General features: G+C 52.6%; 2 protein-coding genes across 2 annotated transcripts; both read left to right on the top strand.

Annotated features, from left to right (window-relative positions):
• Window positions 1–555: 555 nt before the first annotated feature.
• TRIREDRAFT_36159 (uncharacterized protein) lies at window positions 556–2,931 on the top strand (the record flags this gene model as incomplete). Its single annotated transcript, XM_006962480.1, has 1 exon — window positions 556–2,931. A coding segment is annotated over one exon (2,376 nt), but the record flags the coding sequence as incomplete, so codon positions are not given.
• Window positions 2,932–9,781: 6,850 nt separating this feature from the next.
• TRIREDRAFT_45445 (uncharacterized protein) lies at window positions 9,782–12,656 on the top strand. Its single transcript, XM_006962496.1, has 8 exons — window positions 9,782–10,132; window positions 10,372–10,448; window positions 10,515–10,597; window positions 10,700–10,747; window positions 10,807–11,172; window positions 11,248–11,402; window positions 11,481–12,096; window positions 12,196–12,656. Exons 1-8 carry the CDS (start codon window positions 9,975–9,977, stop codon window positions 12,376–12,378), a joined length of 1,686 nt encoding a protein of 561 aa, XP_006962558.1. The 5' UTR covers window positions 9,782–9,974; the 3' UTR covers window positions 12,379–12,656.
• Window positions 12,657–17,801: the final 5,145 nt, after the last annotated feature.

The raw sequence follows: 17,801 nt of genomic DNA, 5'->3' as shown, positions 1-17,801 counted from the left end.
CTCGATTGGATGCATTGATCCATCGCCTCTGCACCCAAACTCCATAAGCCGAGCATCTCAACCACAGAGACAGCGACAAGTCGAGACGAGGCGCTGCAGCCACAGATACCTGCAGCAGCTACGCAGACGGCCATCCACAGCGCGCAGTCAGCATCTTTCCCATCTCATCATCTTTTTTTCGCTTCCTGCTTGTGCCAACACCGGCGAACCAATCCCGTCATCTCGCATCTTGCCCTCCCTCCCCCGCCGTCTCTGCCGTTTGTCGCAAGCCCGAACCGTCGCAGAAGCCCTCGCGCCTCCATCTGCGGCCGCAACCAGCCCGCCGCCTCCGTATGGCCCGCGGCGCTGACGAAGCATACATAGCCAGGGCCAGCCGTCGGTGCCCTGCCGTGTCGTGCCGTGCCTGAGATACGACCCCCCCAGGCATCGTTGGGCACAGGCGCAGGACAGCACGCGCAGCTCAGCGCCGCCAGACGACAGCCCGAATCCACCATCGCCATGGCCCACGGTGAGTGGCCCTCGCCGCGCCGGCTGCCAATCGTCGCTGACCGCCTGCCAGTGCCGCAAGAAGCAGAGACGGCTTGGCCTCCTCGATCGCCCCACGAAGCCCTCATGAGCACCCCCAAGGGCCGCCAGCGCTACCGGGAAATGATGGACCAGACCTCTCCCTCGCCTTCTCCATCCATGAGCACCGGCAGGGCACTGGCCTCCGTCATGGCCCGATCCGGCGCGCTTCAGGAACAGATGGATGACGACGACGACGATGACGAGGAGACGCTCCAGCTCAAGCTACAAGAGATCCAGGCCCGCCTCAAGCTGAAGAAGCTGCAAAAGGCCAAGGAGAATGCCGCCCAGGGTAGGCCCGACAGGAGGCATTCCCGCTCCAACTCGGCCGCGTCAGTTCTCCAGGCACAGCGTGGCGCCCGCGGGACAACGCCGCCAACGTCGGAAAACACTCGGCCGTCTTCACAGACCAATGTGCAGGTTCCTGCCTCTCCAATCAGGAAAGTGCAAGCTCAGTCCGATCCAAAATCGCCAAGTAGGGTGCTGCTGGGGATCGACAAGGGCTTGCGGGCAAAGGACGTTTCGCTGAAGCGCGCTCCGAGCTTTCGCAGGACGGGCAGCGCCGATGGAGCGGCCCAGAGATCGTTTCTCCAGAGGTCCAAGGCGACGAGCCCGTCGAGAACAAGGTCGCCCGAAGGAGTCCGGCCGCTCAGCTTCAATGAGCGTCTGGCGTCCGCAAGGATAGAGGAGGTGTCGCGTGCCGAAAGGCAAGAGAGGATATCGCAACTGAGGACCAGCGCATTCGCCATTGGCAAAGACGAGATGGAGGAGTACAAGAAGAACGCCGTGGAGATTCCCGATGAGCCTCTGCCTGCCCCGTCTTTCAGCAGAGACGAGGTCCTGGGCAAGAAGCCGGCTGCCCCAGCGTTGCAACGGACCAGGACGGCCTCTGATCTGCGCAGTGCTGCGGAGAGGGACAGCAACCCTCCTCCGTTTGGGCCGTCGATCCGCGACCGCACGAACAGCCTGACGGCCAGCGAAGCATCGACGGAGGAGCAGGGCGCATTTGAGCCCTACTCTAGTCTACACCTGTCCAAGCGAATCCTCCCCCATCGAGTGGTTGCCAGGCATATATCTGGCAAGAAAGTCTTCAACGTCAAGGATCTCCTGCGAGAGGTCAAGGCTCCAGACTTTGCCCTGCCCGATGTCGAGGAGGACATTGTCGTTTTCGCCATTGTGGCCAAGAAATCCGAGCCTCGAGCACACAAACCTGTCCCCGGGAAGAACGGGCAGAAGGAGGAAGACCGTGGCAAGTACATGGTACTGTCTCTGGTTGATCTGGAATGGGAAGTAGACCTGTTCCTGTTCAATACGGGCTTCACCAGGTACTGGAAGCTCACCGAAGGCACCGTCATCGCCATCCTCAATCCCTCCGTGATGCCGCCGCCCCCCGGACGGCAAGATACTGGGCGCTTCAGCCTGGTCATCAATTCCGACGAGGATACGATCCTGGAAATCGGGGCGGCTCGCGACTTGGGCTTCTGCCAATCGGTCAAGAAGGATGGGGAGGCGTGCAAGTCGTGGGTGAACAAGAAACGGACGCAGTACTGCGAGTTCCACTCCAACGAAGCCATTCGAAAACAGCGGGCGACACGCATGGAAGTCAACTCGGCCGGCTTTGGCGCCCGCAGCCGGTTCCAGGGCAAGAACTCGGCAGAGATCTTTATGCCAAAGAAGCCCAACAACTACGACTGGGAAACGAAGACGCATTGGTACGTGTCACGCGGACATACGGCTGCGGAACTGCTCGACGGCAAGGACAGGGAGCCCTCGGATCGAAAGGACAAGGCCGAGTTTCTACGACGAAGCATGGAGGCCAAGGAGAAGGAGCGCGAGATGATGAAGAAGCTCGGCCAGGTCGGTAATGCCGCCGGTAGAGAGTACAGGCAGCGTTCAAGATCCCGAAGCGACGCCGGCGGCCTAGCACCCAGCAGCATGAGCCTGAGCCAGCAGATGTCCAGCACAGCCGACCCCTTTGCGGAGCCTGAAAGGCCGGACGCCGGCTCTCTCGGCCTCCTCGACAGGTCCCGAGACATCCACCTGAGTCCCGTTAAGAGGAAACGGACAGGCAGCTCTCAGACTGGCTCCATGACGCGGAGCAACAGCAGTAACAGCAGCAGCACGACCTACAGCAGGCCGACGGGCCTGGGATGGGGCGGTGCGCTCAAGGACAAGCTGTCGAGCATGAAGGACGGGGAGAAGCTCAAGCCGGAACAGCCCCCGCTTAGGAAGAAGACGCGGTTCGTGACAGAAAAGGGCATCAGGGAGGCCGGGCGCGAGAGCTTTGGCAACTTGGCCGAGAAGAATCTGGCCGACCGGCAGGTGATTCTCCAAGACGACGACGACGATGACGAGCTAGTCATTGTGAGATAGACCAAAAGGCGCATTGGAATCTCTACAGCATCGGTTTCCCGTAGAAGCATTGGGAGGGGGCTCAAATGATGTTACGACTATACAACAACTGGCATGGATAGGGTTCTCTTTTGGTTTGTTTGGCATTACTAGCATTGTGTAGGGTTAAGCACATTGTTTTTTTTTTTTTACAAGGCACAGAAACCGGCAAATGTTTTGCCGCTGTTTTTTTTTTTTTTTTTTTTTTCCTTTTCTCTTTTGTGTTTGGAAGGGCAGATGCGATTTGGCAAACATGTGGCTGAGGAGAGAGAGAGAGAGAGAGAGAGAGAGCCTCGCACGGTTTCTGTACTACAAGAGGTCAAGGGAGGGGAAAGGGAAGGGCGGGAGTATGGGCACAAGATGTTTCTTTTTTTTTTTTTTTTTTTTTCATGATTGTTTGTCTGTTACTAGGGCTTTCAGGATGCGCAGGATTCAGTGTGGTTGATTTCTTGGCCAAGAATACGACATGTTGTGTCTACGAAACATGTGCTGATTCTGACGCCGTGTAGCTGTCCACTGGGCCGGCGGAAGTGGCCTCGAAAGGGGAGCGATGGGTATCACACAGCCAAGCAAGAGGGGGAAGGGGGAGGGGTTCCTTGTTTGTATGCTGCAACCTTTTTCTCTCTTTCCAACTCGTGTTGTGTGATACATGCAAATTTCCAGATTCCAAAAACCTTCTGAAAGAGGATACTACTACATCAATAACGTGGCAATATCTCTCGGTTCAGCTATCCAATTTGAACTGAACCCACCCTGTGCTGCTGCTGCTGCCCGCCAGCACAAGCACATGCATCATCATCATCTTCTTCTTCCTCGGATAGCTTTCGCAACAAGAAAACCTCGCCGTTCAAATTGTTGTGCGAAGATCGATTGGATGGTAGCAGAAGTGCTGATCATCTCGAAAACCTTTCCGCCACGTTAGACTGCCTTAGTGGCTGGTCGAGACACAAAATGCACGTGCGACATTATTAGAGGGAGGGGGGAAAAGGCACATGTAATCTCAATTCACCACGTGGGTTTTTGAAGCTTTGCTAGATTCTCATTGTTCTGCGTCATACCGCATGATTCTTGTGTAAAAGCTCTTTGTTTGGGTTGGGGAAATACGAGGTGCAAGGTTGGAAGGGACGGTTTAGTCCTGTTGTAAGGTATGATGATGGTGTTGTGTGGTAAGGTAGTAGGTACGAGATGCTCATGTTCTGATGAGGGTGTAGTAGTTCAGAGCCTTTGACGTCAAAAGGGCGCGACTAACGAAGCCGGGTTGGAACATAAAAGGGTGGTCGGCTTGAATTTAGAAGCTCAGTAGTGCAGTGAGTTGTTGCTCACACGCCATGGCTCAACCAGCAGTCATCGTTTGGTACCTACTAAGGTAAGGTAGGTAGGGAGATACATAGGCAGGTTTTACATTTTACGAGGCGGCCTAGCACAACGGTAGAGGCTTAAAGGGAGGCGGGCGGCGCCAACCACAAAAAGTGCAAGACGCCACGAATGCGGAGGGGGAGGTAATACGAAGTAAGCTTAAAGGGATTGAGTATGGCTTGAGAAGGAAACAAGAACGAGCTGTGAGGGGTTGGAAAGCTTTTGGGTTTTAATGTCCGTTTGTGCTTTTGCCACGCATGAGGGGTCGCGAGGAAAATGAAGATGGGGGGAAGAAGATTTCGGGTCATGAGGCGAGTATGGGCTGAAGGGTGACTGACGATGTTGCTGTAGATAAAACGGATGATGATTGATGCCTTTAGTTTGTTTGCTTCAGCTGATCTGATCGGATGCGTGCGGCTGATTTTAGCTTCTACATACAGGAATCGCTGCGATTCAATTGAATTCGTATCAGTTGATTGGTCAATGTCATATGCAAAGGATCGGAGCTATCACTACCACCTCGACTTAGGGGGGCCCAATCACTGGGAGATTCTGTCAACCTGAGCCCGAGGCTGCGGATAGAAGAAGAACAGCAAATAGAACAGGGCAGCGAGATGGCTGAAAGAGAAACGTACGATTGTTAGGAGTAGCTGAATCGACTTTCATGCTCGTCTTCATTTTCGTAAACAATACTCAGGTTCCTGCTCGTCTCGCTGGGAGGCCAAGATATAGGGGATGTAGTCGCAATTTCGTCAAGTTCGTATTTGGGGTGAGCGGGGATGGTAGGCACGAGGAGGAAGAAGAACCTTTCCGTGCAGTTGAGTATTAACATGGCAACATACCTTACCTACCTTAGGTAGTAGATGGCGTGGAATATTACTCTGTAGACTATTGTGAATTGCGTACCTATTACTAGGTAATACTAGTGAGATGTGAAGCGTCAAGTGCTCATGCAGAGTGATGCAACAAGGTGGTGAATATGCTTCAATGGCTGCAGGATGCCATTGCACCACCACCGACCACAAAAGTACTACCTTTAGGTAAAGTACCTAGGTAAGTGGTAAGGCAAGGTACATGTATGGTATGGGTGATGGCATTGACTGGTAATTTACGAAGCTCGCATGATCGTTGCACGGGGGTTAATAAAGAAGCGATGATGACGATGGGCAGTAAGCGAAAGGACCGTGGACGAGTTCCAGTGGGCTTCTAGATGATTGAGATTGACGGCGGGACAAGGGGGGAGAAACTCCGAATATGGGGGGGGGGGGGGGGGGGGGGGGGGGCGGTTCTTTGCCGTGTTATGGGGTGACGAAGTGTGCTGATCTGTCAGGTTCGGTATATTATCCTGACCACGAGCAGGCATGTTCACTTTATGGAGAGGCAGAGGCAACCAGTTCATCGGCAGGTGGAGTTGCTGTGTTTGTCGACAAAAGAGGTCGAAAGAAGACGACCCTTGTTTTTTTTTTTTTTTTTCTTTCCCCCTCGGCAGCTTCGTGCCGGTGATGGGCGGTGCTTGTCATGGCAAGAGATTGAAACGAAACAATTGCTCGATGTAGTAGTGATATCCGTCGGTGTGAAGTCTCAGGTGAAGAAAGAAGACAGACTGGGGGGGAGGGGAGGGGATCGGGCACGTTGGCTGCGTCTCAAGGTAAGGGTGTGACGGTGTTCACCTGACTGTAAAAATAGATGCGGAACAAAGGGTTCTGGAAAAAATGGGAAAAGGTCATATGTGAAGGATAATGAGGCAAGCAAGGGAATTGGAGGTACTACAAGAGAACACTTGATTGTTCAGCCACTCTGCTCGGTTGTGGTTGTTGTTGTTCGCCGATTGGAGGGGGTTGTCGCGTGTACGATGCGTGCATGCATGCATGTCTCACTTGAAGCGCGGTAGGGAGGAGAAGGGGGGGAAGCAAAAGTACACAGACTATCTGCTTGAAATAAAAAAAAAAATGATGGATTTCAGTTTACAAAGAACTGGTGGCGTAACGTAGTTCAGTTGTGGTGATGAGCTAGTGGTTGAAGCTGTCCCGTCCATGACGGTGGAAGCAAGTGCTATGATATTGGATGCAGGCAATTCTGTGGTGTTGTGTGTCTACCCACCTACATGTATATTTATATGCTTTACGGATGCCAAGATGACGGCCAACTCTAGCCGAGTCGTATAGCAGCAGCAGCCACTGGCAGAGTCTAGGTAGTACTACTATAGTAGATTACATGTATACTGCCCGACATTGACCATTTTCAATCGCCAAAACTATTGTCTGATAGTCGCTCTGGGTCTGGCAGGTAGTGCCAGGACCGGACCCTCCGAGGGAGCCGGATCCGAGACCAAGACCAGGCACAACTCGGCCAAGCGTAAGGTATGAAGCAATCACAAGGTATCAAGGTGGAAGAAGAAATCTCGACTGCTTCGCTGTGCTTCTAAAATTATCACGCGCACGGCCAATATTCAAGCAGATGCAGGGTCAAGAAAAACCAGACGCAGTCATACCTACCTTACCGTATTACCGTACATGTAAATACTACAAAGATGCAGTGTCATCGAATCAATCCACGATCCAATCAGTGAAAATGCTACCACAAGCTCTTTTCGCCTGTCGCACCGTTTTCCGCCGCCGTTAATTGGCCGCAAGCGTCGACTTGGCGCCGGAGCTGAGAGCCTTGGGCGTCCATCTCCTCCTCCATCCAGATTTTGACGCCCTGCCTTAGTTGTTACTTTGCCTTGCCTTATGTAGCATCATTCGACGATCACGGACACACACATACACACACACACACACACACACTCACTCACATGCTTGAATGCTAAAAGGGCTATTACTACTATATGGATTGATGGGTCATGCTTAGCAAGGCGACACAAGACGAAACACAATGTGCGTCTTTCGGTCCACTCTTGCGCATTGGATCGACAAGACGGTGAGGCGAGGCCGATGGAGGGGGATGGAGAGGCTGCCGTATGTACTGTGCCGTACGAGTTCTCGCAGGTGATTGCCATCGCTTGCATTGCCGTTCGTTGCGAGGCCGTGGTCGACAAGTGGCCGGGGGGGGGGAGTGTTTGGTTTGGGCTGCATGCCTGTCTGACATTGACGTTGCTGCAGCCAGGGCACAATGGGGGATGATGGCTACACGTGTTGACCCAAGATGGTGATGATCAAGTACAGAACCTAGGTGATACTGCTAATACAGGCACATGTAAGGCCTCGTTGCAGATACTAGTCGACCATTTGTCTTTCCAGGCTTCAGCCCGTCCTCGTAAAGCTCACAAGCATAACTCCAAGCTTTGCCTCGGGAAGCCAACTAGAACAACGCCTCAACACACACGCAATTGGGCGCCTCCATCCGGCGATCCATCATCCCTGGCCTGTCATCAACCGCGCCTCGGCTTCTCGGCGCTATGCCCAAGGGAGCAGGAAAAGAGAAGCAGAAGGCCCCCCCCCCCCCCCCCCCCCCCCCCCTTCTTCCTTCGAAACAAACGGCTCCAGCATTTGCCTTATTTCCGGGATGATGATGATGAACCCTTCCCTTCAACAAGATGAAGATGGCAGAAATGGCAGAAATGGCAGATGAAAGACACACACACAAAAAAAAAAAAGAGGAGAAGACCGTCCATGTATGGATTATCCACTGCCAATCATTGCCACTCCATCAGAGCCGTCGAGAGTGAGTTCCAGTACTATTACGAAGCCTCGATCCCAAAGACCAAAAAAAGATGGTCGGCGCTTCGCCGGCGTACCGTGTCTCAGACCAGCGCATCGCTCACATCGTTGGCGCGCCCGCGTCCGATCCGCAAGCTACTCGTAATACGTCTTTGTTGCTGCTGCTGCTGCTGCTTCTCCTCTCGACCTCGCTCCTCGTCGCTTGTGCTGGCTGGCAACAAGGCCTGAACCAAAAAAACAAAATGGAGCCCGCCATCCCCGCACATCCCCATCAACCGGCTGCCCTGAAATCTCCTTTGTTGAACGCCAGGCCTATTTCCCGCTTCGGGCATGGGAGGGGGGAGGCGTTTCTTCGACGGCGCCTGTCCCGGACCCTGGGCGGACTGGGATACTACGTGTACTAGCAAGGGAACAGGGCCCTTGGAGCCGAAGCTGGTTGAAAGGACGCGCGGGATTGGACGATGCGGATTGGATTTGCATTGGCCAAGGGCCTCGTATCGTATCGTGGGCGTGGCGCTGCTGCTGCAGAAGCATGAGAGAGAGAGCGAGAGAGGCTCCACGCAGGAGGGCTCCATCCCCTTTCGCTCGTTTCTCGCTCTCGCTCTTTGGCCCCTCTCTCTCTCTCTCTCCCTTTGACACAAGGTGCTGACTGGACCGGGGAGGGGCTGTGGCCGTACCTTGCAGTCTGTGTACGAGAACGAGGTGTATTATGTAGCATTGGCATTGTGTGGGCAATAAGTGACTTCAACTGTTTTTGCCGCGTGGAGGCAGAAGCAAGAGAGAATCGGACGAGCGAAAAAAAAGGCCGATTCAGGGACGGAGATGGCAGCCTCAGACAGACGGACCACATGCCACGAACCCACACCCATGATGGCCATGACTTCCGGCTAGGGACTCTGATGTACTACTACATTGCTCGTGCCACGCTGGGCGGGCATGGAGTAACATGCCCGGCCTCGTACGAGAGTACTTGTACAATCAGATCACCCGACTGCCCTCGAGCTTCGGGGTTTGCCTTGCCTGCCTGCTTGCTACCGATTTCCCGGGCGCCCTTTTTTCTTGGTGTGTGTGTGTGTGTGAGTGTACTCGCACTACTACTACTATTATTGTATTGCACCACCACCAATTCCAGCTCCAGCCCCAGGTCTCGCACCAGCACCAGCACCAGCACCAGCACCAGCGCCGGCCTGGTGTCTGTCTGTCTGTTTGTCTGTCCGTCTCTGTCCATCTGCACATGGTACAGTAGCAGCAACAGCAGCAGCAGCAACAACAGCAGCAGCTCGTGTGAGTGGAGATGGACGATCCGGCAGCTAATCCCAAAGAAACGCTGCCAGAAGAGCAAATCAAATATTAACCCAATCCCTCACAAGCCTGGCGGTTCTTTGCCTCTTCCACTCACTCCCACCCCTGAACCGGAACCTGGCTGAATCCCTTGCTCCTCCTCCTTCCCTCCCCCCCCCAGCAGCCCATCTTTATTATCCCTATTCCCTACTTGCCTACTATTATTACTACCTACCTACTATTGCCTGACAACCCCCATACTACCTTACATTACACGATTTGCCGGTATAATCCTCACCCCGGGCCTTTTGTTTTACGAAAGAGGTGTTTCAAGGTTATATTTATATATATATCAACCGTTTCTGGGCTCGGCTTTTCTCTGCACCCGCCCTCTTAAGTGACAGGAAGAGCCGACCTCGTCTCTTTTTTTTTTATTAGGGAAGGGAACTCGCCTTTCATTCCTCAACCTTCCTTTTTTTTTTTTTCCCACAAGGAGGGGGCAATTACAGAAAGACGCGCCCTTTTTCTACTTCCCAGTCTCTCGCTTCGAATTCTCGGTTTCACTCTTTTATTTGACGGTCTTTCCGGTCCTGCGCGCCTCCTTCCCGCACACACTCGTTTCGCATCCTCCCTTGAGGATTCACGCTCGTTTTTTCGTCTCTACCTGAACAAAAAAATAAGGGAGATAAAAAAAAAGAAAGACACCAACAAATCGTCGCCATCATGCTGTTGTCAGCGTCCCTCTCGGCGTTGGCCTTGGCCACAGTTTCACTCGCACAGGGCACGACACACATCCCCGTCACCGGTGTTCCCGTCTCTCCTGGTGCTGCCGTGCCGCTGAGACAGAACATCAATGACCTGGCCAAGTCCGGGCCGCAATGGTGAGTGACGCCCTCCTTCCACCACACTTTACCTCAGTCAAGAGACAAGAGGGAGACAAGTACAAAGCGGATGAAAAGAGGTGGACAAGAGAGAGAGAGAGAGAAAGTGTGTGTGTGTATGTGAGAGCGAGAGAGAGAGAGAGAGACAAGAGCTATTGGATGGACCAGGAGCCAGCATGGAGAACAGGGGGAGACTTGACGATTCGAGGAGAGGGGGGCTCACATGTGCGTGCGAATAGGGATCTCTACGTTCAGGCCATGTACAACATGTCCAAGATGGACTCCCATGACCCGTACAGCTTCTTCCAGATTGCCGGTAAATATACATCTCGGCCTCCTGCGAGGCGACGTGACTCTCGGAGCTTTTAGTAACACCAGCTAGGCATCCACGGCGCACCGTACATTGAGTACAACAAGGCCGGAGCAAAGTCGGGCGATGGCTGGCTGGGCTACTGCCCTCACGGTGTATGTGTTTTTGTCCATCGAGGAGGGCGCAAGAGTTTCATGGACTTGAACTCTTCGCCCTTGTTGTGAGCCGGAAATCATCGTCTCTGACAGTTTCATTAGGAGGACCTCTTCATCAGCTGGCACCGCCCCTATGTCCTGCTCTTTGAGGTATGATTTGACCACGCTGGACTTTGACCTCATACAAACATCAACTGACATCGTTGCAGCAAGCCTTGGTCTCCGTCGCCAAGGGCATCGCCAACTCGTATCCCCCGTCTGTCCGCGCCAAGTACCAGGCTGCCGCCGCCAGCCTGCGCGCCCCCTACTGGGACTGGGCCGCCGACAGCTCCGTGCCCGCCGTCACCGTCCCCCAGACGCTCAAGATCAACGTCCCCAGCGGCAGCAGCACCAAGACCGTCGACTACACCAACCCGCTCAAGACGTACTACTTCCCGCGCATGTCCTTGACCGGCTCGTACGGCGAGTTCACCGGCGGAGGCAACGACCACACCGTCCGCTGCGCCGCCTCCAAGCAGAGCTATCCCGCCACCGCCAACTCCAACCTGGCTGCCCGTCCTTACAAGTCCTGGATCGTACGTAGTCCCCCTTTCCCTTTGGAAGCTTCCCCTTGAGTAAAGCTCGTCACTGACACAGAGAGCGGCCCGCAGTACGATGTCCTGACCAACTCTCAAAACTTTGCCGACTTCGCCTCCACCAGCGGCCCCGGCATCAACGTTGAGCAGATCCACAACGCCATCCACTGGGACGGTGCTTGCGGCTCCCAGTTCCTCGCCCCCGACTACTCCGGCTTCGACCCCCTGTTGTAAGTCAATCGAGACGTCAAGAGTCATCTTGTCAACAACCGATGGCAAACGCAGTCTGTACTGACGCTGCAAAATAGCTTCATGCACCACGCCCAGGTCGACCGCATGTGGGCCTTCTGGGAGGCCATCATGCCCTCGTCGCCCCTCTTCACGGCCTCGTACAAGGGCCAGTCGCGCTTCAACTCCAAGTCGGGCAGCACCATCACCCCCGACTCGCCCCTGCAGCCCTTCTACCAGGCCAACGGCAAGTTCCACACGTCCAACACGGTCAAGAGCATCCAGGGCATGGGCTACTCGTACCAGGGCATCGAGTACTGGCAAAAGTCCCAGGCCCAGATCAAGTCGAGCGTCACCACCATCATCAACCAGCTGTACGGGCCCAACTCGGGCAAGAAGCGCAACGCCCCGCGCGACTTCTTGAGCGACATTGTCACCGACGTCGAGAACCTCATCAAGACCCGTTACTTTGCCAAGATCTCGGTCAACGTGACCGAGGTGACGGTCCGCCCCGCCGAGATCAACGTCTACGTCGGCGGCCAGAAGGCCGGCAGCTTGATCGTCATGAAGCTCCCCGCCGAGGGCACGGTCAACGGCGGCTTCACCATTGACAACCCCATGCAAAGCATCCTGCACGGTGGTCTCCGCAACGCCGTCCAGGCCTTTACCGAGGACATTGAGGTTGAGATTCTCTCTGTAAGTTTTCCCCCCTCTCTCCACTCCCGACCACTCACTGTCACTATTTCGACTAGTCACCGTCAAGATGTGTATTTGTTTGCTGACCCCCAAGCGCAGAAGGACGGACAAGCCATCCCCCTCGAGACGGTCCCCAGCCTGTCCATCGACCTCGAGGTCGCCAACGTCACCCTGCCCTCCGCCCTCGACCAGCTGCCCAAGTACGGCCAGCGCTCCAGGCACCGCGCCAAGGCCGCCCAGCGCGGACACCGCTTTGCCGTTCCCCATATCCCTCCTCTGTAAAGAGGGAGTATGTGTTTAGGCAAGACTTTGTCGCGAGTTCCCGTCTGTCTATCAAAGAGGGAGGGGGTCGAGATAGCCAGAAGCCATCTTTTCTTGACGCTCCTTCCCAATTTTTTTTTTTACAAACTTCCTTCTTCTTGATAATACTGGCGAAACGATATTTGGCTATTTAGAGTGCTGGGTTGTTTGTGTGTGTGCGTGTGTGTGTGATGGAAAGTACATTATTGGCAGATGACGCTTGAATATACAATATATATGACTTTTCTCTCCTACCTGAATGAATTGGAGGTTTTAGTATTGCTGGTTCCTCGTATCGCTTCATTTGCCGTTTGGTCTGTCGTCGTGTTGTGACAGAGCTGGTTCTTTTCCAGCTTGTTATTGCCTTTCTGATACACATTCTTTTCACAGCCCACCGATCCCGAGTTGATTCAGCAGCTTTTCTGCGACTGATAACAAGACGGGATGTATTCATCTCTCCGTCTTCATGTAGACTGAGGTTGAGGCAAAGCTTTGGAGGATTGAGCGCCACCACGCGACTCAATCCGCCATGCGACGCCTCTAGCCTACGTTGAATAAGAGAAATGGCATTACGAATCAATCGATACCTACCTAGGTAGGTACTACAAACATTAATATGCTCTAGAAACTTGACGACGATGGACATCTCAAAGTATTCGTGCTCGTACCCTGAACTACAAAAAGACAACGAAGGAATCAAGCATGATAATAATTAGGTAGGTAACATGAAGAATGAAGGGGAAAAAAAAAAAGACGAAAAAAAAAAAAACATGCGGCCTGTGTGGATCGAACACACGACCTTCAGATATCGCATTTGATAATGGGACCGGAGTTTAGACAACTTCAGTCTGACGCTCTCCCAGCTGAGCTAAGGCCGCAAGTTGACTGTTGGCGCACTTGTTAATGGTTATACAGTGAGCGAGTAGCGCTGGGGTGCCTCGACTTGCTGCTCTATGATGTTGATGACTGCGACGAGAATGGGTGGATGCGACGTTTTGGAGTGTTGATGCGTATCTTTTTGCTTGTTTGAGTGATTTTCTTTGGGATGGTACTACCTATGGAGGTTGTTATATTACTTGTGGCGCTGTTGTGTGTGTATAACGGTTGTTACTGTCATAGCATTAATGGTAAGTTTGAACAGAGTTGGATCTTTTTCAAGATCTATCTTGTTTGCCTTAGAGTGGAAGTATTAGCAGAGATGCATACACTGCTAGAAGACTCGAAGTTATTCGAATTGTGGGAAATCCTATTTTAAATCATCTTAGGCCGCATCCTCATTGACTGTAATCCTTGAGCCCACTGCTCCAGTCCCAAGTATAAACAGTATATGTATGCTACTTGATGAGAACTATGTGAAATAATCCGTGGGGTAGTGCTAAACTCTTTTTTTTTTTTTTTTCTCTCTCAGATCCTCACCTTTCAATTATAATAGCAATAAAGAGTTTCTCTTCTTCTTGGCTCTAATGCCTTTTAGATTTCTCAGCAAGTTTCTTTGATAGCTAAACATGCTGGGATGATTCTGCGGTGCAAGAAGCAGGCATGTAATAAAACACATTGACATATATCCATAGATATATATGTGTGTCTGTATTGTGTGTTATTTAGCTAATGAGACTCACAAGGAGGATTTGGAAATTATAGTATCTTGGTAAAGTGTTGTTGGACTGTAAAGGGTCTGTTTTCCCCGCCGTAGGAGGTATGATGATGTGTCTTGACTCGAAAATAGAGACGCTTGAGTATGAAGCCATGCATGTAATTTGATCAACAGTGAACACTATTCATCCATGCGAGAATACCTAACCCAATTGAACGGCGTTTGGTGCGCGTGGAAACTCAGTGTTCAGTGAGTCCCTTACCTACCTGCCCTACTCTGTACAGTAACTTAGGATAACTCGGCTTGATAGTAGGCAACACGCAACTATGAGCCACGCCTCCTTGGAGACATGTGTTATAGACAGTCAGCACCCTCAGTATTTTGCCAATCATCCGCTTCCACGTCACTTGATGTTATTTGAAGTCACAGGGTGTGTACGGAGACGGTCATGTCTAGGGTATCCAGCAATCCTTCGATGCATCCAAGGTGAGCTTTCCCAATAGCGGCCAAAGTGCTTCAAGGCTGCCCAAGTAAGGTCCGAGTCTTCGAAACTAGATATCCAGGCCAATGACAGTAATCATGTAACTGCCTGAATGGAATGACATTGCCCTCTTGTTGGGCGACATGCTTGCCGCATTTTGCTCACTTTGCTTCCTCCCTCTTGACAAAAGCTCCTTGAACGAAACGCGGTTCAACTTTTCTGCCATACGGCATTTCGGAACAACGTTTGCAATTTTAACTTTAGTCTTTTTTTCTTTCATGACGGGTCATCGTCTTGATAATCGCTCAGAAGTTAACCCGTACATGGCCAACCGTTTGCTGCAAACCAGACATCCGCGCCTGCTTCTTCGTCCAAGGAGATTTGCGAAGAGTCATCTTCCTTCTGGTTTAAAATCACGCAAACTGAGCTTAACATACTGGGTAATCCTGAGCCATACATCTGACCTTGTAAGATCTTATGGGATGCCATCCCACTGTCCGTACACCACATGTTGCCAGCCGTCATGATCCTCAACCCCCTTGGACATGGATCACCACCAATGTGAGCCCTTCAAGAGATACCTTCCACTCAAAACTTCTTGGACTTGAACATACACGAGTCATATTCTTAGCTCAACCGTTTCCTACAGGTCACCACAAGGATCCAGCTTGGCAATCTGCGTCCAGCCAACAAACTCAGCAAACGCCTCTGTATGCTCAATCTGCACTCATCCATAGCTTCACCAAAAATGTGCCACTTCAACAATGCAGTGAGATATCAACCCACGTGGTGGTACGCGTGCGTGGATCCTTCAGAATCCATCAAAAGCCACACTCTTTGCTGCCCACTGGTTGATTCTGCAAGCGTTCACGACAGCAAGCTCCGCTGACGGAGCAGCTTCGCGTTTGCTGCTGTGCAAGTCTAGACGCTTACATGCCTTTCGCAGGGATCAGAGGCGTCGCTGCCTATCAGACGCTCATTCGCTGCTGAGTTTGTGCGTTTGCCTCCTTCTCTCCGCATGGACCGGCCGACACTCAACCTGGAATAGACTGCATGTCGAGTTACAGCCCAGTAATGGGTGGCTTGCAATATTCAGTAATATTTGTCACAGCTATTTGTTCTACTATTAGTATCAATCATGGCGCGCTGGCCAGGTGGTGCTCAAGTATGCATGCTGTTGTAACACACTGGACGAAAAGGGGCGCGAGGCAGACGGACTCTTGCACCAAGCGACAACCCGGGGTGTCCCCGTTATTCTGCAGAGAGCTGAGCAAAAATCGAACAGTCAGCGTCCAGCCTGAGTTCACGGAGCAGATGAATTCTTGACCAGAGAGTAGCAGAACGAGGTGGTGCAACCGGAGAAGCGGCCATGGCAAGACGGTGCGACGAGGACGGCTCTGGCGGCCTACACAACTGTAATCTGGGCAGCACTAAAATATATTGATATATCATGTTGCCTTGGCGCACTAGGATTCAAATCTGTGCAACAGAAGGCAATATCATGTACCAGGCCCTGTATGTAGACTCAGCTCTTGTTGGGCGATGGTCGCAGGATTTGGAATTAGGTAGGCACCGTCTGTGTTGACCAAGACGCAACCTCGCTCACGCCGATGAGCGGACGCATCGATGTATCTGTGCGATCTGATATATCCAAGACAGAGGATAAGAGCCCAATAGTCAATAGCTCTCACGCGCTGAATGTCCAGCGACTGCGTTTCACGTCACAAGACTTTCCCTTGGGCAATTCTGCCACATCTCTTAGCCTCAAGGCAACTAATCCGTCATTCTCGGCAAAGGGAGCAAGGATCGATGATTTGTTTGTCACGACGACGTATTTGCGAGACTAGATTCGAGAATTTTGGCCAAATTTAGACGAGAATTGTTGACATGCGGCCTCGCCGAGCAGCGTGGCGGGCGAGAACGAGTGGCGTTTGTTCGCTGCTGTTCGTCTTCCTCTGGGGTTTCGGCGCACGTTTTGTGTGCAGCTGTGGGCTCCCGCGAAGTCGTCGGGCTAACGACCCCAGAAAGGGTCAGTTTATGCGGATGGCGTCGTTTGGTTTGCGAAGAGCTGGCCGCTATTCTCCTTCGTGTGATTTGACAATACGTTGTTTAGTAGAGTTGTGAGATTGCATGTCAAACGAAGAACAAACAGGCGGAGACTCCTGATTTCAACCGTCCGATGGCTCGGGGTGATTGTTGCTGCGAATGAAAGCCTCGGGTGAGAGATAGCCGAAGCTGGAGAAGAAGCGTCAGTTGGCGTCGGCAGATGAAGATCTCCCCGCTTTCTTGGCTTGCTGGGTAGCGGGAGAATTCGAGGGGGAAAAGTGGCTAAAAGCCGCGGCGTGAAATAAGGAATCAAGCTTGCAGCAGCCACCGCGCGCTACTCGAGTTCTTTGTTTCTTTCTTCCCTTGCCTACGTACCTATTCCAGCATCTGTAGGTGAAAGAGAAGCGTCAGTGTGGAGGTCAAGACAGGAGAAGGGCAACTTTCGCCGTTCTCTTATCTCCCCGTTATCGCTACTCGCCCAGTTGCACCTGCCTTGAGACCAAGAGCACAAGACCTGCTATTACTGGAATGCTCAGCTTGGTGGCACCTGCCCGACAGGACAGCAATTGAAGTCTCAGCAAGGAATTTTCTTTCTTTCTGACAACACCTCATAACCTTGATGATTTGCATATTTTGACATTTCCCTCCCGATTCTCTTCGTGATAACACCAATCAACGATGAATTGATTCCTTCATCAGACAGTCACAGAAACGACCGTCTACACTCCATCCCCGCACAGCCAATCATCGGCCATCTGCAGCCTAATCAATGGCGGCCTTCGGACATATTCCACCTTCTCGTGCTCCCCGGCTTCCGTCCCATGAGATTCGCTGCAGCCATCCAACAGACAGACAGGCGGGAGCGCGGCCAGAACGTGGCATGGCCATGGTCGCACACACGCACAGGTCAGTCTCAGCCAATCCGCGGCCTCAACTTTGACGCCAGAGTTCAACGAGTCAACACCCCCGACAATCAAGTGACTGCTCCAGTGCGCTTAAAGCCATCGCGTATCTAGCGGCGACGGCGCCGTGGGGTAGCTCCAGCTAGTATGGCCTTTGCTGACATGTCCGTCTGCTTCGATCTTCATGCGTCCCGGGCAGCTCATTGTCGTGGATAACGTACTCGTACAAAGTACGCTTCACTGACTGCATCCAGCGGCTCTTCATCTTGGTGCAACTGTGACATCAACCAGATTCCCGTTCCCGATCGTCCCTCGGGTGCTTCGGGAGCCAACTGCTCAAAGAAGAAAAGCCGCCCTCTTCAACGAGCCTAGAAACTGAGGT

The sequence above is a fragment of the Trichoderma reesei genome, assembly GCF_000167675.1.
Source record: "Trichoderma reesei QM6a unplaced genomic scaffold TRIREscaffold_3, whole genome shotgun sequence".
NCBI classification, from domain to species: Eukaryota; Fungi; Ascomycota; class Sordariomycetes; order Hypocreales; family Hypocreaceae; genus Trichoderma; species Trichoderma reesei.
This window is presented reverse-complemented; position numbering and strand designations above follow the sequence as displayed.

Excerpts from the sequence above, each read along its gene's own strand:
- TRIREDRAFT_45445 (XM_006962496.1), top strand. The coding sequence starts at position 9,975 with ATGCTGTTGTCAGCGTCCCTCTCGGCGTTGGCCTTGGCCACAGTTTCA. Across the intron at positions 10,449-10,514 it reads CAGCTTCTTCCAGATTGCCG|GCATCCACGGCGCACCGTAC; the intron begins GTAAATATACAT and ends AACACCAGCTAG. Across the intron at positions 11,173-11,247 it reads GTCCTTACAAGTCCTGGATC|TACGATGTCCTGACCAACTC; the intron begins GTACGTAGTCCC and ends AGCGGCCCGCAG.